General features: G+C 40.5%; 1 protein-coding gene across 1 annotated transcript in view; it reads left to right on the plus strand.

Moving 5' to 3' along the window:
* kdn (citrate synthase) overlaps positions 1 to 19,725 on the plus strand; it is a 34,171-nt gene that overhangs the window by 3,096 nt on the left and 11,350 nt on the right. Inside the window, exons 2-4 of the mRNA XM_071685376.1 lie at positions 3,923 to 4,087; positions 4,256 to 4,453; positions 7,934 to 8,122. Coding sequence (XP_071541477.1) covers positions 3,923 to 4,087; positions 4,256 to 4,453; positions 7,934 to 8,122 — 552 coding nt within the window. The remainder of the gene's footprint in view (positions 1 to 3,922; positions 4,088 to 4,255; positions 4,454 to 7,933; positions 8,123 to 19,725) is intronic.

The raw sequence follows: 19,725 nt of genomic DNA on the forward strand, positions 1-19,725 counted from the left end.
TTGATGGGCATGATTAGATAAATGGCTGCCATTGCGTACTTAATCATGTGATGGCTCTCACCAGATTTTAATATGTTTTCACTGATATTAAGATTTAAGATATTAAAAAGAACCAATGAAAACCTCACCTAACTTACCCTAGCAGTCAGTATTACTTCAGATTCTAATATGGTACTCGTACAGTACCTGAAAATACACAGTGCTGCTTGGTATCTTGGTCAAGAGTGTGATGGAATCTCTTTTTGACAAAGCAACTCTCTTTGGTTCTTGTTTCTCCTCTTGACTCTTCTTTGGATGTCTCTTAACACTCCTTCACTCCCTGATGCCTCTCTTTCTAATCCAGTGTCCCTTTCCATAATCTCTCTTTGAAGTCGTTGCTTGCTCATCTGTTCTGATTCTCTTTAAATAACAGAGCTTTTTCTTCTCCTTCAAAGCATGCATTGATACATCCCATAATTGAGAAGAGTGACTGTTCTAACTCCTTGAACTATCATCCTCTTACTTTGACATGTACCATTTCCAAAGTCTTTGAATAGCTCCTCAACTTCTATAACCTTAGATATCTTGAAAATCGTCTGGGGTAAACCATGGAAAGTTCTGTGGGGCCTAGATGTGGAAAGGGAGCTGTGGTTTCGGGCATTATTACATGACAGCTAGAGACTGAGTGTGAACGAATGGGGCCTTTGTTGTCTTTTCCTAGCGCTACCTCGCACACATGAGGGGGGAGAGGGATGTTATTCCATGTGTGGCGAGGTGGCAATGGGAATAAATAAAGGCAGACAGTATGAATTATGTACATGGGTATATATGTATATGTCTGTGTGTGTATATATATGTGTACATTGAGATGTGTAGGTATGTATATTTGCGTGTGTTGACGTGTATGTATATACATGTGTATGGGGGTGGGTTGGGCCATTTCTTTCGTCTGTTTCCTTGCGCTACCTCGCAAACGCGGGAGACAGCGACAAAGCAAAATAAATGATAAATAAATAATCTTGAAAATCGGTCTTTTCTCAGATAACCAGTATGGCATCCATAAGGCAAGATCCTCTGATGTTCTTTTCCATCTTACTAATGTTTGATCAACACCCTGAAAGATTTTGGGGAATCCTAAGTAATAGCCCTTAATATACTCAAAGTTTTTGACAAGCTATGGCATTAGGGTCTCATCTCTAAACTCCCCTCTTTTGGCTTCCCTCTCTTGTGTTGCTCTTTCATATCTAGCTTTCTCCCTGGCTGATCTATCTCTGTGGTTGTTGATGGATCAGCCTCACCCCTTTTTTCCATCAATAGTGCTGTGCTTCAAGATTCTGTCTGGTCTCCTTCACTTTTTCACCTTATCAACACTTTCCTCTCTTTCGCAAATGACCGAATGCACTCTTATGCTGAGGACTGTTTGCTGCATTCCTCCACATAATTCATTTCAGCTCCTCCTCCTCTTGTGCGATCAGCATCTTGTCTTAACATCTTCAATATACTCAGACTTGGACAGGGTATCTTACTGTGGTAGAAAAAAGATGGTTGTTCAATGCCTCCAAAACCCAGTTTTTACATGTCTCTCCTTATAAAATTCTTCACAACTTTCCTCTCTCCTTTGATAATTTTGCAATGCCCCTTCTTGACTATGGTAATATACTTGATATTACTTTAACATACATTGCGGAAATAGCTAAGAGTGCCTCATAAGAAACTGGGAGTCCTGTTTAGATGTCGAAATTTCTTTTCTACCGAGCTGTTGCTCCGTTTATACAAAGGATTGATCCATCTTTTGTATGGAACACTGCTTTCTCATCTGGGATGGTTCTAGCTCTGCATCCTTACATGACAAAAGTTTAGTTGAAAGTGGTCCGAGTTATAAACTCTCCTGGGGTACCTCTAAAACTTGACCTGCTTGCCCTTCGCTGCAGTGTTGGTTCAATTTCCCTCTTTTGTAAGTATTACTTTGGTTTTTGCTCCTGAGAGCTGGCTGCTTGTGTGCCCCAACTACTAGCCATACCATGCAATACTCTGCAAGCTTCTATGTCCCATGATTGCTGTGTGGCCATCGGCAACTCATGGGTAGGCCATTTTGATAAACTTTTCTTTTTCCTACACTGTGAAGCTTTGAAAATCAGTACCCTCTCACATCTTTTCCAATAACCATGATCTGTCACACTTGGAAAGACATGTTTTTTTGCATAGTAGCAAATTTTGACTGCATAAGAAGAGGGACTGGTAGCAGTAGGTTCCCTTCAGATTAGCGAAAGTGCATATAGTGACCTCACGTAATGCAAGGAATGGATGTACCTTAGTACACTATTTTTGGTATTTTTATATGCAATTTTGTCATACAATGCATGGGAAAAGTTGATGTGTATTTCAAACCATGATATAGGTTTATAAACCCAAAATTGGATATATCGTAAATTTGTGAAGCTTTGGACTCCTTTTACATCCAGAGTTCACCAATGCAGGTTTTTTGACACATATGTTATATGGTTGCGAGGCGTGGGCTATAGATAGAGTTGTGCAGAGGAAGGTGGATGTGTTGGAAATGAAATGTTTGAGGACAACATGTGGTGTGAGGTGGTTTGATCAAGTAAGTAATGAAAGGGTAAGAGAGATGTGTGGTAATAAAAAGAGTGTGGTTAAGAGAGCCAAAGAGGGTGTGTTGAAATGGTTTGGTCACATGGAGAGAATGAGTGAGGAAAGATTGACCAAAAGGATATATGTGTCAGGTGGAGGGAATGAGAAGTGGGAGACCAAATTGGAGGTGGAAAGAAGGAGTGAAAAAGATTTTGATTGGGGTCGACATGCTGTCAGTGGATTGACAGCATATATATATATAATGTTGGAATGTATAGGTATGTATATGTGCATGTGTGGTCGTGTATGTATTTACATGTGTATGTAGGTGGGTTTAGCCATTCTTTCGTCTGTTTCCTTGCGCTACCTCGCAAACGCGGGAGACAGTGACAAAGCAAAATAGATAAATAAATAGATAGAATAAATGAAGACATCAGAACACGAAAGTGTCCTGTAGAAGAATAAGGAAAAATTATCTCTGTTATGATCACGATGGAAATAAGTTTTATACAATGTGTTGCCCTCTGAGTTTTGTTATACAAATTATATATATCAGTACGCACCTAGTATTATTTTTAATTTTTCTGTTTCATGTATTTTTGTTGTACATCTACAAACCCACTACATATCATGTAATTGATCAAGCACTCAATTTGGTTTGCATTCAGAATATCGTACCAAAAGAAAATCTGTAAGATTCTACAGCTGATAAGATTTTGAGTATATGAATGCCATCAGAAGTAGCTGACCAAGAACAGGAATCAGTTGCCATTAAGGTTTGGTCATTTCTTGAGTTTTCCTAAGGTACTTTTGTTAAGTTCTTCCATGTTAGCATGCTTTTAAATACTCTTAAACATCTCTACAGAGGTGAGAAACATTTTTTAAGAGAAGAAAAACCATATCTTCTCAGTAGGTAGAGCCCAGGGAGCATCCATTTGTTTCCTTTTCCTTGCTTTTCGAAAAATCACTTCATAATTCTGGACAGTATAAGGCTAGAGGCATTCACCAGCAGTTGGTGACTGAATATGGATTAGAGGTTGCTAAGGCCATGTTTCACCTTTGTGCCTGGGTTTAATGGGCCAGGATAGGTTGTTGAGTTCTGTGAAAGAGCATCCACCAGCCTATTGTTTGGGTGGTTAAAAGGGTTGAATCCTCATGCTAAGATGTTGCTTTGATCATGCACTAAGCAATTGCTCTTTCAGATGCCCATAATGCTCTGTCTATAGCATAGATTTTTTATTACAGGCCTTTTAAATCACCAGCTGAATGAAAGTTTTGTCTTTTGAAATCATGTCTGAGCAAGGACTTAAATGTATGTTTCTTTTCCAGACTAACCAGTTGTCTTTACTTGCAGAAAGTATGCCCCTTAGCTGCAGTGACCAGCAGAGCTCAGTACTCCACAGAGAGTACTGAGTTGCGAGAGGTTATGGCTCAAAAAGTTCCTATTGTCCAGGAAGAAGTCAAGGCCTTTCGCAAGAGCTATGGGAAAACAAAAGTTGGAGAGATCACTGTGGACATGGTGAGAACTTGGAATTTATCCAGTGATGGACATGTTTTGTAATTCTGCTTTTTCTGTATATCAAGCAATAGAAGAGGACTCATCTATTCCTCAAGCTCTCTCTTTCTCCCCTTGTTACCTTATATGTTTATACTTGGTATATATTAGCTATGGTTCAATATTTTCTAGATGTATGGTGGTATGAGGGGCATGAAGGGGTTGGTAACGGAAACTTCAGTGCTGGACCCAGAAGAAGGCATTCGATTCCGTGGCTTTTCCATTCCTGAGTGTCAGAAGCTAATGCCAGTTGCTGAGGGTGGAGCAGAGCCTTTGCCTGAGGGAATTTTCTGGCTCCTTTGTACTGGAGATATACCAACCAAGGCTCAGGTCAGTGTGAAGTTTAATTTTCAGCAAAATTCCTTAGGTATAACGTTGTACTTATTATGTTGTGGGATTATTTTAATCTTTGATCATTCTCTAGATGTGCTCTGCAGCCACATGCTTGGTTAGAATCTATTATTTATATTTTTATTTTGCTTTGTCGCTGTCTCCCATGTTTGCGAGGTAGCTCAAGGAAACAGACGAAAGAAATGGCCCAACCCACCCCCCTACACATGTATATACATACACGTCCACACGCAAATATACATACCCATACATCTCAATGTACACATATATATACACACACAGACACATACATATATGCACATGTACACAATTCACACTGTCTGCCTTTATTCATTCCAATCGCCATAGAATCTATTATGTTAAAATTCAATACCTCATTTGCCAAGCTCGTGTGTATTTCTGTAGGGATCATACTGCACTTAATTTTTCACCAACCTAGCACTTTTCACCCAGTAAGTAGTTCATATTTTAGAATGCATAGCTCCTTATCACTGTAGGTGTACAGTAGTATTGTGTCTGAAAACAGCTATAAAGATAAACTTTAATGCTTTCGATGGTAAGAGTGGAATGCTAAGTAGCAGCAGTAGTTAGGACACATTCATTTCATCAGGACTTCATTTCACCTGGTTGTATAACTCCCCTGTAAGAGTTTTTAGGAAAGATGACTTTTTATGTATTTAATAAAGATTATTAAGCACTGAATGGCAATCAAGTATGAAAATAAATTATACAGGTAACCAAAAACTGTTACTTATTGGAATCTGAAATTTCCAACAGTAATTAGATTAGAATTTCTCATGGTTTTCAAAAATAAATGTTTTGGACAAGGATAGCTTATAAAGTCTTTGGTCACCCTAAGTGTAAAGCGAAAGTCGTGTATTTGGGAATTGAAGCAATATGTTAGAAGAATTGGTAATATTATCCACTTAGTGTAGATACAAGATTAACACATTTAACATGTATGTGTTTACAGATTTTTTAGAGAATGATTATGAAAAAGGTATAAAATTTGTGATACTATAGGATTTTGATATTTTGAATGGTAGTTAGAAGTAATTTGAACCTTGCAAAACAAAGTTTTTGTTTGCTTTACAGTTATTGTTTTTTTTTACATCTGTCCATCCATCCAACCACAGTTTAGTTCATGCAGGATAACTGCAAAACCCATTGCCCAATTTTATTAACTTACACAAAATGGTGGCTAATCCTTTTCAGGCAGAGGAGGTACGTTGGTCAGTTGTACACAAATGTTTATGATAATTATCGACTTAAGGTTCTATTTTTGGTCCTGTAGTGTTTGATTACTTGTTCTCAAGGGATTTCAGTGCAATACTATAATTCAGTATAGCATACCACCATAACCATTAGTCATGTTTTTTTTAGATGCATGCTACATCTGATGCACATGTGTTTACATTTGTTTTAGATTCGTGTTGCTGATTTTGCTCTATTTTTTTTTCATTTGTTCATGAATGATTGCTCAGTAATGAAATACACCAAATGGTAAATCTTATACCAACATCACCATTATATATAGTTTTTTTTATTGCTGCTGAAGGCCTTGATTACAGTATGAGTTGCAGGAGGGAGCCTCACCTCACTGAAATCAATTATGTTAGGGCAAAATGATAACAGTATCCTTATGGCATGGATTTCATCAAGACCTTCTAGGTGTTTTTGTCTTGGGACAAGAAAGGTTCTTTTTGATTTTGAGGTCCAAAGGTCATGGTTACTGCTATACTTGATAGAATCAAAAAACTTGTTTTCCATTGTATTCCTTATTAAAAGTAACAGCAAACCATTGTCTACCATCCCCTTTAGTACTTGCTTGACTAATACTGACACCAAATTTTCTCTTACCAACCCAGTTATCACCACCCTCCTCTCCTACCCCATTGTCTCAACCATTCGGCACCTTGAACTACCTCTTCTGCCACCCCCTTTTCCACCATCATCAGCACCACCACCACCGTTGTCAGTCCTACTTTTGTCATCTCTGCCACCACCAGTGCCAAAACTCTTTCAAGTGCCTCTGCTACCACCCATACGATGACCTCTTCTATCCTTTGCCATCATTATTGCCCCCACCTTTGCCACCACAGTTTTAGGTCTTGTCTGTAGATGACCTAGTCTTAGATTATCAGGTCTCCTTTTACCTATCTTTGTTTACTGTATCACCGCTGCTATTCCATTACTGCCATCAGTACAATCAGCTGTCACCCCTTTAATTGCTGCCTCTATCATTACCTAAGCATCTGCCGTTAGCACCAGTTGTGACTCCATCTCTCACACTACATGTGGTATCAGCTGTACCACTATCACTTTCAGTAATCCAAGTCTGGATATGTGGTAAAGAAATTAATTAGGGTCCCTGCAAAACAAGTTTCCATGTGCTGTATAGTAATATGCTTTTCATTCATATGAAAAAAATTGTCCAATTTTATTAAGGTTTGGTGTGAAGATGATTTGAGGGAGTATAAAATACTTTGGAGGAAAATGATGGTACTGATTATGCAATCAGAAGGGAAAAGGTTAAGATCACTGATGCACTTTGAAATTATTTTAAGAATATTTTTCTCTGCATAATAATTCAGTTGCTTTGGGATGAATTGCACCTATTCTAGCATGTGTTTCCTATAAAACAAGAAAAGTTCCTAATGATTTTGAAGTTATAAGGTCATTGCATAATATGAGATAAAACTAATTAAGTGAAACCATTAGGGATTTAGTATCCTTTTTCTTTCTTTCATGCTTATTCACTTTTCTTTTGTGAGTGTTGTAGTGTCTAGAACAGATCAGTTGGGGTGCTTTAAATCAAAACTGCCAATGATATGACAGAAAAAGTGAACACAAAAATGTAAAGTGATTGCTTTTGGTTTGGTACAGTAGTAGATAGGGAGATGTCAGATATGAGCATGGGTTAAGGGTATATAAGAGTGATGTAAGAGGCTGTTTTGTGTCTGACTCTCTCATAACCATTGATGGAATTAGTGGTAATTTTAGTGAAATGAATGTGGAGTTTATGAAGTTTGCACTATACAGGAAGATTACTGTTAATAATATAAGGTTCGTGGAAAAAGATTATGCTGCTTGCATGGGTCAATAATTGAGGAAATGAACAGATACAACTATGCATGCAGATTGAACAGATCTATGTATGAGGTAAAGAATTTAAGATGAAAGAAATAAGATTCTTTACTTTTAACCGTTTGGTCACATCTAGTTTAAGTAATTTTGTACCAAGTGCTTGAAGTTTAAAACTCTAGTGTCCTCGGTTACTGTTCCATTAGCACTGCCTATTAAACTATCAGTACTCTGGGTAATCTCTTATGTACGAAAATATTGCCATTCTGGGAATGTTCTTACTTTTTGTTGATTGTGAACATTTTGTTTTCCCTTATACTTGCTCTGATCAGTAATTATTATTTTGTGAATTTACTAATGTTTAATATTCCTCAGGTTGATGCCCTTTCAAAGGAGTGGGCTAATCGTGCAGATCTACCACCACATGTCGTAAACATGTTAAATAACTTCCCTTCCAACCTCCACCCTATGGCCCAGTTCTCGGCAGCCATCACAGCATTGAATTCTGAGAGCAAGTTTGCAAAGGGGTACAGTGAAGGTGTGCCCAAGTCAAAATACTGGGAGGTAAGCCATTGAGGTTGAAGAATACCATTTTTCTATTCTTTAAGAGAAAAGGATTTGTCCTTTCATATGTGAAGGAAAATTGTATTGTTTGCAAGTCAACCCTGTAGTAATCATCTTGCTGTACACTAGCTTGAAAAGATGTGAGATAAGAATATTTAGAAAGTTTCAGCTGTGCAGTCTCTGCTGAGCAAAGCAGCAGATCTGTAGACAAACCTTGGTAGGAGTAAAGTAAGGATACCATAGAATATTTACTTTTGCTTAAAATAGAAATTTTCTTATTTGCTTAGTGTAATGGGACTTTCCAAATTAGCTTACTGTAATGAATGAGGTGGCTATAGTTTTACCTCAGTTCAGATTGCATTGCTGCCGAGTCTTTACACTGTATTGCTCATAAGTCTTTGACAGCATTGCTACCAAGTATGTTGGATGGTCTGCTGAGAGAGTTGTTGTAATGTGCAAAGTTTAATGGAAACTTGCCTAGAAGTACATATGTATGTGTGTGTAATATACAACTTTAGGTCCCATCTATGGGTCTCTTGCAGCTCCAAGGCTGTGTGCCTATCATGAAGAATGGCAAAAGGTAAGAGTAAATGAAAGTAGGGGAGTGATTGCAGACTGTGAGTTATTAAGAATGCTCTATTTGTTTGAGAGAAGTGCATGGTATGCAGATGGTAGGTGTACAGATTAGAAGGGGGTGAGTGGTAGCATAAGGAAGTTAAGGTCACAGTGAAAGAGAAGTTATGGGTGTTACTTGCAGGGAAGAAATGCAAGTGTGGGAGATGTGCAAAAGAAAGCAGCAGGAGGTCAAGAGAACAGTACCAGGGCTGAAAGAAAGAGCATCTGAGAGATGGGGTGAGCGAGTATCGGCAAGCTTATGGGAGAACTGAGAAAATGTTTTAGAAGGTCAGTAGAGTGAGAGAAACAAGGGAACAAGTGGTAACATTGGTGAAGGAGGAAAATAGGGAAGTCATAACAGGGAGAAATGAGGTGAAGAAGAGATGGAGTAAGTATTTTGAGGAGTTGTCGAATGTGTTTTATGACAGGGTGGTAAATGTGGGATGTTTTGGAAGTGGTGGTATACAAAGTGAAAAAATTTTGGAAAGGGGTCCTAGTGAAAATGAATGAGGTGATGAAAGCCTTGCATAAAATGAATTTTGGCAAATCATCTGGAGTGGATGGGATGGCAATAGAATTTCTGGAGTTGATTATGTTGTTGACTAGTTAGTATTCTCATTGTATGGCTCATGTTACGGTGCCTGAGGATTGTTAGAATGCATGCACAGTGCCGTTGTATGAATGCACAGGAGGCAAATGTGACTTCATATCTTCATATAAAAGAGTTATAAGTTTATTTGGTTTATGTGTACGTTAGAGGATGTGTTGATCGGGTGTTTGCTCTGAAGAACGTGTGAGAAATACTTGGAGAAACAGAAAGACTTGAATGCATTGTTTATGGATCTGGAGAAAGCATATGATAGGATTGATAGATATGCTCTGTGGAAGGTGTTGTGAATAAAGTTTTAGAATAAAGCTGCTAGAAGCAGTGAAGAGGTATCTGGCTCAGCCTAGGTACTGAAGTACCACCAGGAAGTAGACAAAGAATGGCCCATCCACTCGTATACACATATATTAACATAAACACCCATACATGTACATATTTTTTTTCTTATACTTGATTGCCGTTTCCTGCATCAGTGAATTAACACAAGGAGACAAAGAATGGCCCAACCACTCATATACACACACACACACATATACATGTATATATATTTTTTATTTTTTTTATTATACTTTGTCGCTGTCTCCCGCGTTTGCGAGGTAGCGCAAGGAAACAGACGAAAGAAATGGCCCAACCCCCACCCCCATACACATGTATATACATACGTCCACACACGCAAATATACATACCTACACAGCTTTATATATATATATATTTTTTTTTTTCATACTATTCGCCATTTCCCGCGATAGCGAGGCAGCGTTAAGAACAGAGGACTGGGCCTTTGAGGGAATATCCTCACCTGGCCCCTTCTCTGTTCCTTCTTTGGAAAAATTAAAAAAAAAAAAACGAGAGGGGAGGATTTCCAGCCCCCCGCTCCCTTCCCTTTTAGTCGCCTTCTACGACACGCAGGGAATACGTGGGAAGTATTCTTTCTCCCCTATCCCCAGGGATATATATATATATATTTTTTTTTTTTTTTTTGCCGCTGTCTCCCGCGTTTGCATGGTAGCGCAAGGAAACAGACGAAAGAAATGGCCCAACCCACCCCCATACACATGTATATACATACACGTCCACACACGCAAATATACATACCTACACAGCTTTCCATGGTTTACCCCAGACGCTTCACATGCCCTGATTCAATCCACTGACAGCACGTCAACCCCGGTATACCACATCGATCCAATTCACTCTATTCCTTGCCCTCCTTTCACCCTCCTGCATGTTCAGGCCCCGTTCACACAAAATCTTTTTCACTCCATCTTTCCACCTCCAATTTGGTCTCCCACTTCTCCTCGTTCCCTCCACCTCCGACACATATATCCTCTTGGTCGATCTTTCCTCACTCATTCTCTCCATGTGCCCAAACCATTTCAAAACACCCTCTTCTGCTCTCTCAACCACGCTCTTTTTATTTCCACACATCTCTCTTACCCTTACGTTACTTACTCGATCAAACCACCTCACACCACACATTGTCCTCAAACATCTCATTTCCAGCACATCCATCCTCCTGCGCACAACTCTATCCATAGCCCACGCCTCGCAACCATACAACATTGTTGTAACCACTATTCCTTCAAACATACCCATTTTTGCTTTCTGAGATAATGTTCTCGACTTCCACACATTCTTCAAGGCTCCCAGGATTTTTGCCCCCTCCCCCACCCTATGATCCACTTCCGCTTCCATGGTTCCATCCGCTGCCAGATCCACTCCCTGATATCTAAAACACTTTACTTCCTCCAGTTTTTCTCCATTCAAACTTACCTCCCAATTGACTTGACCCTCAACCCTACTGTACCTAATTACCTTGCTCTTATTCACATTTACTCTTAACTTTCTTCTTTCACACACTTTACCAAACTCAGTCACCAGCTTCTGCAGTTTCTCACATGAATCAGCCACCAGCACTGTATCATCAGCGAACAACAAGTGACTCACTTCCCAAGCTCTCTCATCCCCAACAGACTTCATACTTGCCCCTCTTTCCAAAACTCTTGCATTCACCTCCCTAACAACCCCATCCATAAACAAATTAAACAACCATGGAGACATCACACACCCCTGCTGCAAACCTACATTCACTGAGAACCAATCACTTTCCTCTCTTCCTACACATACACATGCCTTACATCCTCGATAAAAACTTTTCACTGCTTCTAACAACTTGCCTCCCACACCATATATTCTTAATACCTTCCACAGAGCATCTCTATCAACTCTATCATATGCCTTCTCCAGATCCATAAATGGTACATACAAATCCATTTGCTTTTCTAAGTATTTCTCACATACATTCTTCAAAGCAAACACCTGATCCACACATCTTCTACCACTTCTGAAACCACACTGCTCTTCCCCAATCTGATGCTCTGTACATGCCTTCACCCTCTCAATCAATACCCTCCCATATAATTTACCAGGAATACTCAACAAACTTATACCTCTGTAATTTGAGCACTCACTCTTATCCCCTTTGCCTTTGTACAATGGCACTCACTATGCACGCATTCCGCCAATCCTCAGGCACCTCACCATGAGTCATACATACATTAAATAACCTTACCAACCAGTCAATAATACAGTCACCCCCTTTTTTGATAAATTCCACTGCAATACCATCCAAACCTGCTGCCTTGCCGGCTTTCATCTTCCGCAAAGCTTTTACTACCTCTTCTCTGTTTACCAAATCATTTTCCCTAACCCTCTCACTTTTCACACCACCTCGACCAAAACACCCTATATCTGCCACTCTATCATCAAACACATTCAACAAACCTTCAAAATACTCACTCCATCTCCTTTTCACATCACCACTACTTGTTAACTCCTCCCCATTTGCGCCCTTCACTGAAGTTCCCATTTGCTCCCTTGTCTTACGCACTTTATTTACCTCCTTCCAGAACATCTTTTTATTCTCCCTAAAATTTAATGATACTCTCTCACCCCAACTCTCAGTTGCCCTCTTTTTCACCTCTTGCACCTTTCTCTTGACCTCCTGTCTCTTTCTTTTATACATCTCCCACTCAATTGCATTTTTTCCCTGCAAAAATCGTCCAAATGCCTCTCTCTTCTCTTTCACTAATAATCTTACTTCTTCATCCCACCACTCACTACCCTTTCTAATCAACCCACCTCCCACTCTTCTCATGCCACAAGCATCTTTTGCGCAATCCTTCACTGATTCCCTAAATACATCCCATTCCTCCCCCACTCCCCTTACTTCCATTGTTCTCACCTTTTTCAATTCTGTACTCAGTCTCTCCTGGTACTTCCTCACACAAGTCTCCTTCCCAAACTCACTCACTCTCACCACCCTCTTCACCCCAACATTCACTCCTCTTTTCTGAAAACCCATACAAATCTTCACTTTAGCCTCCACAAGATAATGATCAGACATCCCTCCAGTTGCACCTCTCAGCACATTAACATACAAAAGTCTGTCTTACGCGCGCCTGTCAATTAACACGTAATCCAATAACGCTCTCTGGCCATCTCTCCTACTTACATACGTATACTTATGTATATCTCGCTTTTTAAACCAGGTATTCCCAATCACCAGTCCTTTTTCAGCACATAAATCTACAAGCTCTTCACCATTTCCATTTACAACACTGAACACCCCATGTATACCAATTATTCCCTCAACTGCCACATTACTCACTTTGCATTCAAATCACCCATCACTATAACCCGGTCTCGTGCATCAAAACCACTAACACACTCATTCAGCTGCTCTCAAAACACTTGCCTCTCATGATCTTTCTTCTCATGCCCAGGTGCATATGCACCAATAATCACCCATCTCTTTCCATCAACTTTCAGTTTTTCCTATATTAATCGAGAATTTACTTTCTTACATTCTATCACATACTCCCACAACTCCTGTTTCAGGAGTACTGCTACTCCTTCCCTTGCTCTTGTCCTCTCACTAACCCCTGACTTTACTCCCAAGACATTCCCAAACCACTCTTCCCCTTTACCCTTCAGCTTCGTTTCACTCAGAGCCAAAACATCCAGGTTCCTTTCCTCAAACATACTACCTATCTCTCCTTTTTTCACATCTTGGTTACATCCACACACATTTAGACACCCCAGTCTGAGCCTTCGAGGAGGATGAGCACTCCCCGCGTGACTCCTCCTTCTGTTTCCATTTTAGAAAGTTAAAAAATACAAGGAGGGGAGGATATATATATATATATATATATATATATATATATATATATATTATATATATATATATATATATATATATTTTATTTTTTTTTTTTTCAAACTATTCGCCTATTTCCCGCGTTAGCGAGGTAGCGTTAAGAACAGAGAACTGGGCCATTGAGGGAATATCCTCACCTGGCCCCCTTCTCTGTTCCTTCTTTTGGAAAAATTAAAAAAAAAATTGAGAGGGGAGGATTTCCAGCCCCCCGCTCCCTTCCCTTTTAGTCGCCTTCTACGACACGCAGGGAATACGTGGGAAGTATTCTTTCTCCCCTATCCCCAGGGATATATATATATATATTTTTTTTTTTTTTTTGCCGCTGTCTCCCGCGTTTGCATGGTAGCGCAAGGAAACAGACGAAAGAAATGGCCCAACCCACCCCCATACACATGTGTATACATACACGTCCACACACGCAAATATACATACCTACACAGCTTTCCATGGTTTACCCCAGACGCTTCACATGCCCTGATTCAATCCACTGACAGCACGTCAACCCCGGTATACCACATCGATCCAATTCACTCTATTCCTTGCCCTCCTTTCACCCTCCTGCATGTTCAGGCCCCGTTCACACAAAATCTTTTTCACTCCATCTTTCCACCTCCAATTTGGTCTCCCACTTCTCCTCGTTCCCTCCACCTCCGACACATATATCCTCTTGGTCGATCTTTCCTCACTCATTCTCTCCATGTGCCCAAACCATTTCAAAACACCCTCTTCTGCTCTCTCAACCACGCTCTTTTTATTTCCACACATCTCTCTTACCCTTACGTTACTTACTCGATCAAACCACCTCACACCACACATTGTCCTCAAACATCTCATTTCCAGCACATCCATCCTCCTGCGCACAACTCTATCCATAGCCCACGCCTCGCAACCATACAACATTGTTGGAACCACTATTCCTTCAAACATACCCATTTTTGCTTTCCGAGATAATGTTCTCGACTTCCACACATTCTTCAAGGCTCCCAGGATTTTTGCCCCCTCCCCCACCCTATGATCCACTTCCGCTTCCATGGTTCCATCCGCTGCCAGATCCACTCCCTGATATCTAAAACACTTTACTTCCTCCAGTTTTTCTCCATTCAAACTTACCTCCCAATTGACTTGACCCTCAACACTACTGTACCTAATTACCTTGCTCTTATTCACATTTACTCTTAACTTTCTTCTTTCACACACTTTACCAAACTCAGTCACCAGCTTCTGCAGTTTCTCACATGAATCAGCCACCAGCACTGTATCATCAGCGAACAACAAGTGACTCACTTCCCAAGCTCTCTCATCCCCAACAGACTTCATACTTGCCCCTCTTTCCAAAACTCTTGCATTCACCTCCCTAACAACCCCATCCATAAACAAATTAAACAACCATGGAGACATCACACACCCCTGCTGCAAACCTACATTCACTGAGAACCAATCACTTTCCTCTCTTCCTACACATACACATGCCTTACATCCTCGATAAAAACTTTTCACTGCTTCTAACAACTTGCCTCCCACACCATATATTCTTAATACCTTCCACAGAGCATCTCTATCAACTCTATCATATGCCTTCTCCAGATCCATAAATGGTACATACAAATCCATTTGCTTTTCTTAGTATTTCTCACATACATTCTTCAAAGCAAACACCTGATCCACACATCTTCTACCACTTCTGAAACCACACTGCTCTTCCCCAATCTGATGCTCTGTACATGCCTTCACCCTCTCAATCAATACCCTCCCATATAATTTACCAGGAATACTCAACAAACTTATACCTCTGTAATTTGAGCACTCACTCTTATCCCCTTTGCCTTTGTACAATGGCACTCACTATGCACGCATTCCGCCAATCCTCAGGCACCTCACCATGAGTCATACATACATTAAATAACCTTACCAACCAGTCAATAATACAGTCACCCCCTTTTTTGATAAATTCCACTGCAATACCATCCAAACCTGCTGCCTTGCCGGCTTTCATCTTCCGCAAAGCTTTTACTACCTCTTCTCTGTTTACCAAATCATTTTCCCTAACCCTCTCACTTTTCACACCACCTCGACCAAAACACCCTATATCTGCCACTCTATCATCAAACACATTCAACAAACCTTCAAAATACTCACTCCATCTCCTTTTCACATCACCACTACTTGTTAACTCCTCCCCATTTGCGCCCTTCACTGAAGTTCCCATTTGCTCCCTTGTCTTACGCACTTTATTTACCTCCTTCCAGAACATCTTTTTATTCTCCCTAAAATTTAATGATACTCTCTCACCCCAACTCTCAGTTGCCCTCTTTTTCACCTCTTGCACCTTTCTCTTGACCTCCTGTCTCTTTCTTTTATACATCTCCCACTCAATTGCATTTTTTCCCTGCAAAAATCGTCCAAATGCCTCTCTCTTCTCTTTCACTAATAATCTTACTTCTTCATCCCACCACTCACTACCCTTTCTAATCAACCCACCTCCCACTCTTCTCATGCCACAAGCATCTTTTGCGCAATCCTTCACTGATTCCCTAAATACATCCCATTCCTCCCCCACTCCCCTTACTTCCATTGTTCTCACCTTTTTCCATTCTGTACTCAGTCTCTCCTGGTACTTCCTCACACAAGTCTCCTTCCCAAACTCACTCACTCTCACCACCCTCTTCACCCCAACATTCACTCCTCTTTTCTGAAAACCCATACAAATCTTCACTTTAGCCTCCACAAGATAATGATCAGACATCCCTCCAGTTGCACCTCTCAGCACATTAACATCCAAAAGTCTGTCTTACGCGCGCCTGTCAATTAACACGTAATCCAATAACGCTCTCTGGCCATCTCTCCTACTTACATACGTATACTTATGTATATCTCGCTTTTTAAACCAGGTATTCCCAATCACCAGTCCTTTTTCAGCACATAAATCTACAAGCTCTTCACCATTTCCATTTACAACACTGAACACCCCATGTATACCAATTATTCCCTCAACTGCCACATTACTCACTTTGCATTCAAATCACCCATCACTATAACCCGGTCTCGTGCATCAAAACCACTAACACACTCATTCAGCTGCTCTCAAAACACTTGCCTCTCATGATCTTTCTTCTCATGCCCAGGTGCATATGCACCAATAATCACCCATCTCTTTCCATCAACTTTCAGTTTTACCCATATTAATCGAGAATTTACTTTCTTACATTCTATCACATACTCCCACAACTCCTGTTTCAGGAGTACTGCTACTCCTTCCCTTGCTCTTGTCCTCTCACTAACCCCTGACTTTACTCCCAAGACATTCCCAAACCACTCTTCCCCTTTACCCTTCAGCTTCGTTTCACTCAGAGCCAAAACATCCAGGTTCCTTTCCTCAAACATACTACCTATCTCTCCTTTTTTCACATCTTGGTTACATCCACACACATTTAGACACCCCAGTCTGAGCCTTCGAGGAGGATGAGCACTCCCCGCGTGACTCCTCCTTCTGTTTCCCATTTTAGAAAGTTAAAAAATACAAGGAGGGGAGGATATATATATATATATATATATATATATATATATATATATATATATATATATATATATATATTTTTTTTTTTTTTTTTTTTTTTCAAACTATTCGCTATTTCCCGCGTTAGCGAGGTAGCGTTAAGAACAGAGAACTGGGCCATTGAGGGAATATCCTCACCTGGCCCCCTTCTCTGTTCCTTCTTTTGGAAAATTAAAAAAAAAATTGAGAGGGGAGGATTTCCAGCCCCCCGCTCCCTTCCCTTTTAGTCGCCTTCTACGACACGCAGGGAATACGTGGGAAGTATTCTTTCTCCCCTATCCCCAGGGATAATATATATATATATATATATATATATATATATATATATATATATATATATTTTTTTTTTTTTTTTTTTTTTTTTTTTTTTTTTTTTTTTTTTAATACTTTGTCTCTGTCTCCCGCGTTTGCGAGGTAGCGCAAGGAAACAGACGAAAGAAATGGCCCCCCCCCCCCCGTACACATGTATATACATACGTCCACACACGCAAATATACATACCTACACAGCTTTCCATGGTTTACCCCAGACGCTTCACATGCCTTGATTCAATCCACTGACAGCACGTCAACCCCGGTATACCACATCGCTCCAATTCACTCTATTCCTTGCCCTCCTTTCACCCTCCTGCATGTTCAGGCCCCGATCACACAAAATCTTTTTCACTCCATCTTTCCACCTCCAATTTGGTCTCCCTCTTCTCCTTGCTCCCTCCACCTCCGACACATATATCCTCTTGGTCAATCTTTCCTCACTCATCCTCTCCATGTGCCCAAACCACTTCAAAACACCCTCTTCTGCTCTCTCAACCACGCTCTTTTTATTTCCACACATCTCTCTTACCCTTACGTTACTCACTCGATCAAACCACCTCACACCACACATTGTCCTCAAACATCTCATTTCCAGCACATCCATCCTCCTGCGCACAACACTATCCATAGCCCATGCCTCGCAACCATACAACATTGTTGGAACCACTATTCCTTCAAACATACCCATTTTTGCTTTCCGAGATAATGTTCTCGACTTCCACACATTCTTCAAGGCCCCCAGAATTTTTGCCCCCTCCCCCACCCTATGATCCACTTCCGCTTCCATGGTTCCATCCGCTGCCAGATCCACTCCCAGATATCTAAAACACTTCACTTCCTCCAGTTTTTCTCCATTCAAACTCACCTCCCAATTGACTTGACCCTCGACCCTACTGTACCTAATAACCTTGCTCTTATTCACATTTACTCTTAACTTTCTTCTTCCACACACTTTACCAAACTCAGTCACCAGCTTCTGCAGTTTCTCACATGAATCAGCCACCAGCGCTGTATCATCAGCGAACAACAACTGACTCACTTCCCAAGCTCTCTCATCCCCAACAGACTTCATACTTGCCCCTCTTTCCAAAACTCTTGCATTTACCTCCCTAACAACCCCATCCATAAACAAGTTAAACAACCATGGAGACATCACACACCCCTGCCGCAAACCTACATTGACTGAGAACCAATCACTTTCCTCTCTTCCTACACGTACACATGCCTTACATCCTCGATAAAAACTTTTCACTGCTTCTAACAACTTTCCTCCCACACCATATATTCTTAATACCTTCCACAGAGCATCTCTATCAACTCTATCATATGCCTTCTCCAGATCCATAAATGCTACATACAAATCCATTTGCTTTTCTAAGTATTTCTCACATACATTCTTCAAAGCAAACACCTGATCCACACATCCTCTGCCACTTCTGAAACCACACTGCTCTTCCCCAATCTGATGCTCTGTACATGCCTTCACCCTCTCAATCAATACCCTCCCATATAATTTACCAGGAATACTCAACAAACTTATACCTCTGTAATTTGAGCACTCACTCTTATCCCCTTTGCCTTTGTACAATGGCACTATGCACGCATTCCGCCAATCCTCAGGCACCTCACCGTGAGTCATACATACGTTAAATAACCTTACCAACCAGTCAACAATACAGTCACCCCCTTTTTTAATAAATTCCACTGCAATACCATCCAAACCTGCTGCCTTGCCGGCTTTCATCTTCCACAAAGCTTTTACTACTTCTTCTCTGTTTACCAAATCATTTTCCCTAACCCTCTCACTTTGCACACCACCTCGACCAAAACACCCTATATCTGCCACTCTATCATCAAACACATTCAACAAACCTTCAAAATACTCACTCCATCTCCTTCTCACATCACCACTACTTGTTATCACCTCCCCATTTGCACCCTTCACTGAAGTTCCCATTTGCTCCCTTGTCTTACGCACTTTATTTACCTCCTTCCAGAACATCTTTTTATTCTCCCTAAAATTTAATGATACTCTCTCACCCCAACTCTCAGTTGCCCTTTTTTTCACCTCTTGCACCTTTCTCTTGACCTCCTGCCTCTTTCTTTTATACGTCTCCCACTCAACTGCATTTTTTCCCTGCAAAAATCGTCCAAATGCCTCTCTCTTCTCTTTCACTAATACTCTTACTTCTTCATCCCACCACTCACTACCCTTTCTAATCAACCCACCTCCCACTCTTCTCATGCCACAAGCATCTTTTGCGCAATCCATCACTGATTCCCTAAATACATCCC

This window comes from Panulirus ornatus, chromosome 40 (genome assembly GCF_036320965.1).
Source record: "Panulirus ornatus isolate Po-2019 chromosome 40, ASM3632096v1, whole genome shotgun sequence".
Lineage (NCBI taxonomy): Eukaryota > Metazoa > Arthropoda > Malacostraca > Decapoda > Palinuridae > Panulirus > Panulirus ornatus.